Genomic DNA, 10,612 nt, shown 5'->3' with positions numbered 1-10,612 from the left:
GCACATGCCAGCCTCTGTGCTCTTCCCCCTGCCTGTCCAGCACACAGCCTAGAAGGACCCGGTGACACCTGTCCCGGAGCTGCTCTCTTTTCTGTCTCTTTAAGGCCAGCGCTTAGCACAGCGCCCAGATGGAGGGACCAACTGACCCGTTCGTTCTATCAGTCAGTCATTCTAGACACCGTTCCCGCTGGGCACTGTTTTGAGATATTCATCTTTTTTATAAAAAGGTTTATTTATTTGAGAGAGAGAGAGAAAAAGCCCAAGCAGGAGGGGCAGGGAAAAGGAGAGAGACAGAATCTCAGGTGGGCTCAGGGCTCTCACCACCCCGAGATCACGACCCCAGCTGAAACCAAGCGTCAAATACCCAATCGACTGCACCACCCAGGCGCCCCCTTCATCTTTTATCCCCCCCCACACACACACACACTCCATACGGAGAGTTTTCCTGAGACCAGGGTTTCGCAGGTCTGAAGAGAGGGAAGAAACGCGAGAGGGGTCCAGAGCTCCCCAAGGCCCGGGCCTGGAGCCTGCGTCCCAGCAGCGCCACTAGCCAGGAACCATGGACACATCGAGGCAGAAGGGGCTCGGGGCCACCCCACCAAGCGATCCTGGGCTTCCGGCCAGGAATCTGCAGAAGCCACAGGGTAGCACTATAGCCACAAAGGTGCTCAGACCGGGCTGGTGGGCTTAGACAGAAGGGGACCCAGCTCTAGGACCCAGCCCTCTTGGGGTGGCACGTAACTCTGACAAGGAGTCACGTGCCGGTGGACCACCTGGAGGAGGTGGAAAAGAAGGACTCCGGGGAAGATCTGGATGGTTCTTCTCTCATCGGTAAAGGGAGGTTCGTGGCCAGAAATAAAGGTGTGTTACAGAAAACATTTCAAAATTCTACTCTTCGCACAGCTGACTTTCTGGACTGAGGCTCACATCCACTACAGGTTCAAGTGCCTTGTTCGGGCCAAGCTGGCCTCTGGCCCAAATGTTGGAAATGCATGGAATGAGCCCACAGAGGCCAGGGCTCACCCGTGCTCCTGGAGAAGTGCTGCGCGAGCCGCAGGCCCCACCAGTGGGGCAGGGGAGTTAGGACTTACCCCTTATGGGAGAACTTCATGGCCGTGTGGATGGGGTAGCCAGTGGAGCCCATGACATTGCACCGAGCATTGCAAAGCAGCAGCACACGGACCATCTCCTGCTTCCCCATCTGGCAGGCCAGGTGCAGCGGGGTCTGTCCCTGGTTGTTCACCCGGTTCAGGCCAGCCGACGCATTCTTCCCTAGGAGCTGACAGTGGGACACCGGGGTGGGCTGGGGTTCCCATGAACACAAGCCCTCCACGACCCTCCATGACACCCTCCGTGCCCGTCTCCTGCGCCCACGTGAGGGCAAGGAAAGTCGGACTCTGTGAGAACATGGGAGGGACATTAAGGGAAGCACAGAGACGGGGTCTGCAGGAAGACAGGACACCGGCTGCGACGGGCTTGGCGGGGGGCTGGTCTGGCATGGCCGGGGCTCGTGGGAAAAACTTCTCAACCAGGAAACCTGAACGGAGGTTGTTCATGTGGATGGGCCCTGGGGGTCTGGAGGGGAGAAATTCCCGCTTTTCATTGTAGACTCTCATCCTACTTTCATCTCTCTGGCTTGAATTTCTTTTTGCTAGGTTCGCATATAATTTTTTCAATTGGAAAAAAAAAACAAACTAGGCAGCTCTCTCTGCCCATAGATCCTGTCCTATGCTTTAACAAAAACACCTTTGGGGCGCCTGGGTGGCTCAGTTGTTAAGCATCTGCCTTCAGCTCAGGTCATGATCCCAGGGTCCTGGGATCGAGCCCTGCATTGGGCTCCCTGCTCGGCGAGAAGCCTGCTTCTCCCTCTCCCACTCTCCCTGCTTGTGTTCCTTCTCTCGCTGTCTCTATCTCTGTCAAATAAATAAATAAATCTTTTAAAGAATAAAAACACCTTTTTGCACTCAGACAGACAGACAAGCCAGTTTTACAAAGAAAGCCAGGAGGTTTCACTTCCTCACTTGTGGTCATGTGCCATCTTTATAGGTTAGCTACTAGTCCTGAGTCCCCCAAGGGACCTTGCTGGGAACACAGCAAAGAGGCCCGATCGAGGGCCAGCCCCACGGCTCACAGCTCTGCCCCTCCCCAGGCACATTTCTTTAACCTCATGGAACCTCAGTTTCTTTGGCAATGAGAGGAGGATCCTGACCTCCCCCCACACCCAAGAGACTATTTGGAGAATTAACTGGAACACACAGCACTCAGCACAGGGCCAGACACCAGAGCAGCCCACGACAAAGGACAGCTGAGTGTGTGTCTGCCGTCTGCACGGAGGCAGCCCCTGTGAGCCGTGGAGCCGGGCGCGGAGCCGGCTCTCAGGAAGGACGGAGTTCACCAGGACACGTGGAAGTCCCTTCCCAGTGCACCAACCATACGACATGAAGACATATTTTCTGGAACTGTGTCGTTCCTTTCTGATGCCAGGGCAGAGAAGGACATCACCTTTAAAAGAAAGTCTTCAGGGGCGCCTGGGTGGCTCAGTGGGTTAAGCCGCTGCCTTTGGCTCAGGTCATGATCTCGGGGTCCCAGGGTCCCGGGATCGAGTCCCACATCGGGCTCTCTGCTCAGCAGGGAGCTTGATTCCTCCTCTCTCTCTCTCTGCCTGCCTCTCTCTGCCTACTTGTGATCTCTGTCTGTCAAATAAATAAATAAAATCTTTAAAAGAAAGTCTTCAGGGGCGCCTGGGTGGCAGTGGGTTAAGCCTCTGCCTTCGGCTCAGGTCATGATCTCAGGGTCCTGGGATCGAGGCCCGTCTTGGCCTCTCTGCTCGCAGGTAGTCTGCTTCCCCCTCTCTCTCTGCCTGCCTCTCTGCCTACTTGTAATCCCTCTCTCTATGTCAAATAAATAAATGAAATCTTTAAAAAAATAAAATAAGGGACGCCTGGGTGGCTCAGTTGGTTGAGCAGCTGCCTTTGGCTTGGGTCATGATCCCAGCGTCCTGGGATCGAGTCCCGCATTGGGCTCCTTGCTTGGCAGGGAGCCTGCTTCTCCCTCTGCCTCTGCCTGCCATTCTGTCTGCCTGTGCTTGCTCTCTCGCCCTCTCTCTCTGATAAATAAATAAAATCTTAAAAATAAATAAATAAAATTAAATAAAAAAATAAAATAAAAGGAAGTCTTCAAATAAATAAATAAATAAATAAAAAGAAAATCTTCTAACTCGGGGCAATGAAATCCTGTCTGGTATTCTAACGCTTCCATCTAAAACACGAAGTAGCTTTTAGGAACATCATTCCATCTACCGGTCTACGATTTTTATTTTCATTTCTCAGCCCCATAATCCAACATTTAACAGGAGGGGTATGTCTGGTGCAAACGTCTACAGGAGCCGGATGGAGTCTGCAGTTCCTGGAAAAAGCTAAGCTCAGGTCCCACTGGACGGTCGGCCCCTCCAGGCAGGGCTGAAATGAACCCAGCCCAGGGTTGGGCTCAGTAAGTGCTTGGGACAAACCGAACCAGAGGGCCTGGCTGGGCTGGGCCTCCAGTTTAGTTCACAGAGTTGGGGGAACCTCCCTAGGGTTGTCAGAACCTGGTGGCCGAGGATGTGTCTCCTTGACAGGCATGAGGAGGGAAGTGGGGGAGAGGAGGGGACGGTGTCCGGGAAGGAGCTCGGGACAAGTGGGAACAACGAGGTGTTGCCAGCTCCCGTCACCCCGCCGCCCCTCCCCCTGCTCACCTGTAGCACCTGGGCATTGTCACCCTGGACGGCGTAATGAAAGGCCGTCTCCCCGTTGTTGTCCGTGACGTCCATCTGGGCGTGGCAGTACTGCACCAGCTCCACCAGGATCTCCCCGTCACCCTTGCGGCAGGCCAGGTGCAGGGGGGTGCAGCCCTCCTCATTCTCCCTGTTATTGGCACAGCTGCGGGGGTGGGGGAGGGTGGGTACGCGGAGGGAGGGGTGCTGAGAAACTCAGGGGCAGTGGAGGGAAGCAGGCTAGCGGCTCAAGAGCCTTTCTGCCATGCTCCGGCTGGCTGGTTCCAACAGAGGGCTGGCTCACAGTTTGCTTGGTACTGATGTGATTTTATCAGTTGTTTACTTGCACACCCGTACAAGGGACGGTTTCTAGGTCCCCGCCAGCTGGAGGTGGGTGGTAGGGTGGCAAAGAACGGGTCGAAAGGCAGAAAACTCATTAACCCCGGGCAGTTCATGTAACCTTTCTGGGTTTCAATATCCTTAGCTACAAAATAAAAATAACAATAATGCCCACCCTAGGAAAGGGACAGGGCCACAGGGAGGTTAATCCCCACAATGTCCAAGAACAGGCCTGGAAGCTATCAAGGGCAGTGAGGAATTCTGAGCCTGGGGCCCTGGGAGCGGACACAAGCTGCGGCCACCTCAGGGCAAGCAGAGGAGCTGGAGTCCTGAGGCAGGGCCCACACGGTCCCCTCTAGGGGGCACATTTATTGATGGAAGTATTGGGTAAAGGGCCACAGGAGAGAGGGCACCTGGTCTTTGGAAGGAGACACGAGGAGCTAAGGCCTCTTTTGCTCTCTCCAGCGAAGCAACCTAGCACGGATCACATCCAAGGTGCCAGGTAACTTGTGGCTTTACAAAGGGAAACTGAAGCAGGACTGAGCGACCGCCCTGGGTCCCGCCCATCCACCCCCACACACATGCACTCGCACCGTCCCTCCTGGCCCACCTGATGATGCGGCCGTGGTGGAAACACTCCCGGATCCCCAGCTCCACCGCCAAGTGGGCCACCGACCAGCTGGGGTGGTTGCGGATGAGGTCAGTCAGCTGCTGCAGGACCTCCACGTGCAGGACGTGGCCGGAGCTCTCGTAGAAGGGCGGCAGCTGCAAAGAGTAGTGCTGGAAGTTCACGAGGGCATCCGCCTCCGTCTCCAGCTGGAAGAGTCTGTGGGGCCAGGACACAGGAGGACGACACAGAAATGAGCCGGCTTCGGCCCACACCCTTGTTGGAGGCAGATGCCTTGGGTCCCCTGCCCCCTACATGGGTCGCTGCCTGCCTCTGGCCACACAGGGACCCACTCCAGCCAGACTCCCCTTCCCACTGCGTGCACGCGCTCACATACCCACCTCCAAATGGAGTCAGGATTTTATTTAAAAAGATTTTCGTTTCCAGTTTTTTGGATATCATGTTATGGTGCTTTAAAAAAATTTTTTTTTAACAAATCCTTGTTATATCCACTTTCTATTATTTGGACACTGATATCCGAGAGCCCAGACCTCAAGTCCCTGGCCATCGCACACCGTAGGAGGTAAATAAGTGTGTAATCTAAATGTCCAGCAGTAGAATAGGATATAAATGGTGGCCCAGCTAAGTGATGGATTAGTATACAACCATTAAGACGTGATTTGGAAAGAACAGCGAAATGTGATTTTTATAATGTCCAGTAAAAAAGCAAGATACAAATTTTAAGTGATACAATGTAATCTAAATTGTATTTTAAAAATATTTCAGGGGCGCCTAGGTGGCTCAGTGGATTAAGCCGCTGCCTTCGGCTCAGGTCATGATCTCAGTGTCCTGGGATCAAGCCCCGCATCGTACTCTCTGCTCAGCGGAAAACCTGCTTCCCTCCCTCTCTCTGCCTGACTCTCTGCCTACTTGTGATCTCTCTCTCTCTGTCAAATAAATAAATAAAATCTTTAAAAAAAAAATTATTTCAAATGGGGGCGCCCAGGTGGCTTAGTTGGTTAGGCATCTGTCTTTGGCTCGGGTCCTGGTCTTGGGGTCCTGGGATCGAGCCCTGCATCAGGCTCCCTGTTCAGCAGGGAGTCTGCTTCTCTCTCTCTCTCTCTCTCTGTCCCCCTCTGCCCCTCTCCTCTGCTCATTCTTTCTTTCTCTCTCTCTCAAATAAAAATCTTTTTTAAAAATGTCAAAATATGGGACGCCTGGGTGGCTCAGTTGGTTAAGCAGCTGCCTTCGGCTCAGGTCATGATTCCAGCGTCCTGGGATCGAGTCCCGCATCGGGCTCCTTGCTCTGCAGGGAGCCTGCTTCTCCCTCTGCCTCTGCCTGCCACTCTGTCTGCTTGTGCTTGCTCTCTCGCCCTCTCTCTCTGATACATAAATAAATAAAATCTAAAAAAAAAAAATGTCAAAATATATCTGGTAGGATAGTAATTGAAATGTTCTTTAACCATTTCTGAAGCTTCTAAATTTTCTACTTGTGAGTTTATATAATTTTTTTAAAGATTTTATTTATTTATTTGTCAGAGAGAGAGCGCGCACGCACACACAAGCAGGCAGAGCAACAGGCAGAGGCAGAGAGAGAAGTAGGCTCCCTGCTGAGCAAGAAGCCCAATTCGGGACTTGATCCCAGGACTCCGGGATCATGACCTGAGCCGAAGGCAGCAGCTTAACCGACTGAGCCACTCAGGTGTCCCTATTTTATGTTTTTTTAAGTAGGCTCCACTCTCAGTGTGGGGCTTGAACTCATGACCCTGAGAACAAGACCTGAGCTGAGATCAAGAGTTAGATGCTCAATGACTGAGCCACCCAGGTGCCCCTATAATTTTTATAATCAGAAAAGATAATTGGTTTTTTTTTTTTAACCACTCAGATGGTGCCCCTTCTCCCTAGCTACCCCCGAAAGGAAGAGAACGATCATTAGAAACTTTGCTCATTTTTAAAGAGTTGTGTTTAAGTCCAAGATTTGCTATTAAGCTACTGTGTGACCCTTGAAAAATTCCTTCTCTCTCTGAGCCCCATATGAAACATTAGACTGCCTGTACTTGTCCCACCTACCTCACAGAGGTACTATGAGGGTCAGATGGGCCAGCCAAGTAATGGCACTTTAAAAATGAATAAACATAATGACGGTTGACACTGAAGATACTTAAGTGTTGACCAGGGCTCTCAACATGTAAGACCCACGGCTAGCCAAGGTCTAGAAGAGGTGGTGCCCAAGGAGTGTGGGCTCAGCAAGGCTCACCTGCTCTTTTCGAGAGAGAGTGCGACTGTTTAGCAAATACCTACTGAGTGCATGTTCTGCACCTGCCATTGTTCTAGATGGAAGGAGTAAATTAATGAGCAGAACAGATGACATGCCCCGCCTTCCCGGAGCCTGTGTTCTTAGGGGAGAGACCTACACAATGCGTAAGCGACAAATCAAAATAGGAGAGTATAATAAACAAACCAGCTGGTAGTAAGTGCTCAGGAACAAAGAAAGAAAGAAGAAAGAAAGAAAGGAGGAGATGGAAGGAAGCCCTTCCTCATTCTCCTCGTCTGCTTTTGCTTCATCTCGCCCACCTCCTCACGTCGGAGCGCTCCGTGTTAAACACTGTTGCTATGTCAGTCACAATGACAGTAAATGACAACAAAATTGTGACACCAAATGACACTAAAAAGGACACTAAAAACTGATCACAAGATTAGCATCAATAAAACATCTGTGACCTTGACAAAGTACTTCTGGTGGAATGATGGGAACCGGAGCCCGATTGGAGAGGGGCGGAGGAGGACTGGGACGTAAGAAACTGGAGAGGCAAGCACAGACCGTATTTGTTGAGGGTTTCGCTGCAGAGGGGAGCAAACAGAGGTAGCTAATGGGGAAAGTGGAATCAGGCATCTGAATGCTGGTGAGACTAAAAGAAAATGGGATCTGTCTGAGGACTCCCACCTCCACGACGACAGACCAGGTACTGGGAACCAGACTGCTGTCCTAGGGATGACCAAATGTGAAAGGCAGCTGCTTAAGATGCTGGACATTGAAGCAGACAGGGATGAAGTATCAGGCTGGTGGGGGTTATGGAAACCCAGGAAATGAGCCTGGTGTTTAGGGCTGCTGTCGCTTGAGCAGCTGGAGGAATACATCACAGTATCAGCAACCTCAAGGGCTCCGGGGACAGGGATGGGAGGACCCTGATGAACCCTCTTACTGTGGGCGGGGGTCCTCAAGGACTAAGGCATAAGATGAGCCACAAGGAGACAGACCCTTCCGGAGACTGTGGCTCAGCTCCAGATAATTTCCATTCCAGAAAATGGATTGAAATTACCCTCACTGGTAATGTTCCCAGATACCTGGGAGAAGCCAAAATAAAAGAAACGTTAAGGGGCGCCTGGGTGGCTCAGTGGGTTAAGCCGCTGCCTTCGGCTCAGGTCATGATCTCAGGGTCCCGGGATCGAGTCCCGCATCGGGCTCTCTGCTCAGCAGGGAGCCCGCTTCCCTCTCTCTCTCTCTGCCTGCCTCTCTGCCTACTTGTGATTTCTCTCTGTCAAATAAATAAATAAAATCTTTAAAAAAAAAAAAGAAAAAAGAAACGTTAAGCCAGGCTTAATCATCTCTACAAGCGTCGTTGCAAATCCGAAGTCCAGGACATCATCAAAACTCACCAAGCACAGGAGGGGACACTACACGAGACAAAAGAAAATCAACGGAAATAATGCATGAGCGGAACAGATCTGTAAGTAGGGGCTGCAAATACTGACATCATCCGATACAGACTTTAAAGTGACTGTGATGGTGCATCTGGGTGGCTCAGTCAGTTAAGCATCTGCCTTTGGCTCAGGTCATGATCCCAGGATCCAGGGATCGAGCCCTACTTTGGGCTCCCCCTCTCCCTCCATTCATGCTCTCTCCCCTCTCTCAAATACATAAATACATAAATAAAATATTTAATAAATAAAATATTTAAATAAATAAACAAATAAAATAAGAGGCACCTGGCTGGCTCAGTTGGTAGAGCGTGCAACACTTGCTCTCGGGGTCGTGAGTTCAAGTCCCACATTGGGCATAGAGCTTACTTAAAAAAAATAAATAACTGTGATGCGGCGCCTGGGTGGCTCAGCGGGTTAAAGCCTCTGCCTTCAGGTCAGGTTGTGATGCCGGGGCCCTGGGATCGAGCCTCACATCGGGCTCTCTGTTCCGCAGGGAGCCTGCTTCCTCCTCTCTCTCTGCCTGACTCTCTGCCTACTTGTGATCTCTGTCTGTCAAATATATAAATAAAAATCTTTTAAAAAATAAAAATAAAAATAAAAAAAATAAATAAATAGATAACTGTGATCATATTCAAGAGGATAAAACAGAAGATTTAGAATTGGGGCAAAGAACTTGAATCTATTTTAAAAAATGGAAGTTTTTTTTAGCATTAAAAAACAAGTGCTGAAGTGAGAACGTGGCCAGGTATAAAAGCAGATGGGACAATGTTGAAGAGAAAACTAGTAAATGCGAAGATAGGCCAGAAAAGAGGAAACAGAACAGAACATGGGGAACCAAATGATGGAAATTGCAGGAAAGCAGATAAAAGACACAGGATATATACCAAAAAGATCTTCCATACATTTAAGTAGAGCCAAAAAAGCAGAACAGAAAAAGAACTGAAGAAAAGCCATATTTGAAGAGTTCATGTCTATGAACTCTTCAAAATTGATGGAAAAAAATGTCATAGTGATTGAAATATCTCTGAGCCCTCCTACACACATACACACACACACACACAAATAGAAATCCACACTTAGGGACTCTGTAGGTTTTAAAACATGGCCCCCAAATTCTTCAACACTGCTTCATTGACACATGTCTCTTATCATTATCCCATGATGTCTCTCAACCCTTTCGTCTGGCTCTGCAACTGCTTGACCAACAGAATAGGGCAGAGGTGATGCTGCCCTAGTTTCTGGACCAAGGTCTTAAGAGACTGGAATTTTCTACCTCAAATTTTCTCTTGGGACCCAGGTGTCACCCCCTAGGGAAACTAACACAACCCACAGGGATGTCTCCTGGTCCTAGACCCTCAGCCGGACGAACTCCCAGCCAACAACCAGCAGCAACTTGCCAGTTGCAAGTGAGTCATCTCAGAAGTGTGTTGAGTTCTGCTCAAATTGCAGATTTTCAGGCTAAGTAATTGATTGTCGTTTTAAGCTGCAGAGTTTTGGGGTCTTTTCTTAAGCAGCAGAAACTGAGGATGACACATATGAAACATACGTGAACATATGTGAACATACTGAAATACAACTATAATGGACACATGTACCATATTACAAAGGCTATAAACAAAATACGAAGAAATACACTAAAAAAACAGCAGAGTTTTGAGAAAGTTATCTTCAAAGGCTGACAGCCATCTACCTAGCAGTGGAAACCAGAGATAATGGAATGACATTCTTACTTAAAGAGCTAAAAGAAAATAAATGCCAGTGGGAATTCTGTACGCAGCACGCTTCCCTTTCAGTATGGAATTGAAAGTAAAACATTTCACTAATCAGGGGTACCTGGCTGGCTCAGTTGGGAGAGTCAGCAATTCTTGATCTAGGAGTTGGGAGTTTGAGCCCCATGCTGGGTGTAGAGATTACTTAAATAAGTAAAATTTTTAAAGACTTTTTTCACTAGACACACAAACAAAGAGAAAGAGAGAAAGGCTTTGTCATTAGTAGACCTACACAATGGAAAATATGAAAGGATTTTCTTTGGGTAGAAGGAACTGATCCCATAGGGATGGTCTAAGATACAGGAAAAAAATAAAATATCATGAAAAATGGCAAATAGGAATGTGAATCTAAATAAGGATTGGTGGCAAAATATCCTGCTGGGTTTAAAATAAAGACAGACTATATATATATATGTATATATGTAGGTATGTGTCTATATGTGG

General features: G+C 49.3%; 1 protein-coding gene across 5 annotated transcripts in view; it reads right to left on the bottom strand.

Moving 5' to 3' along the window:
* PLA2G6 (phospholipase A2 group VI) overlaps nucleotides 1-10,612 on the bottom strand; it is a 61,647-nt gene that overhangs the window by 30,283 nt on the left and 20,752 nt on the right. For all 5 annotated transcript variants that reach the window (XM_044229348.1, XM_044229346.1, XM_044229349.1 and 2 more), the window contains 3 exons: nucleotides 4,701-4,916; nucleotides 3,734-3,917; nucleotides 1,092-1,279 (listed from right to left, as the gene is read on the bottom strand). In XM_044229348.1, the coding sequence (XP_044085283.1) occupies nucleotides 1,092-1,279; nucleotides 3,734-3,917; nucleotides 4,701-4,916 (588 nt within the window). The remainder of the gene's footprint in view (nucleotides 1-1,091; nucleotides 1,280-3,733; nucleotides 3,918-4,700; nucleotides 4,917-10,612) is intronic.

The sequence above is a fragment of the Neovison vison genome, chromosome 12 (genome assembly GCF_020171115.1).
Source record: "Neovison vison isolate M4711 chromosome 12, ASM_NN_V1, whole genome shotgun sequence".
NCBI classification, from domain to species: domain Eukaryota; kingdom Metazoa; phylum Chordata; class Mammalia; order Carnivora; family Mustelidae; genus Neogale; species Neogale vison.
This window is presented reverse-complemented; position numbering and strand designations above follow the sequence as displayed.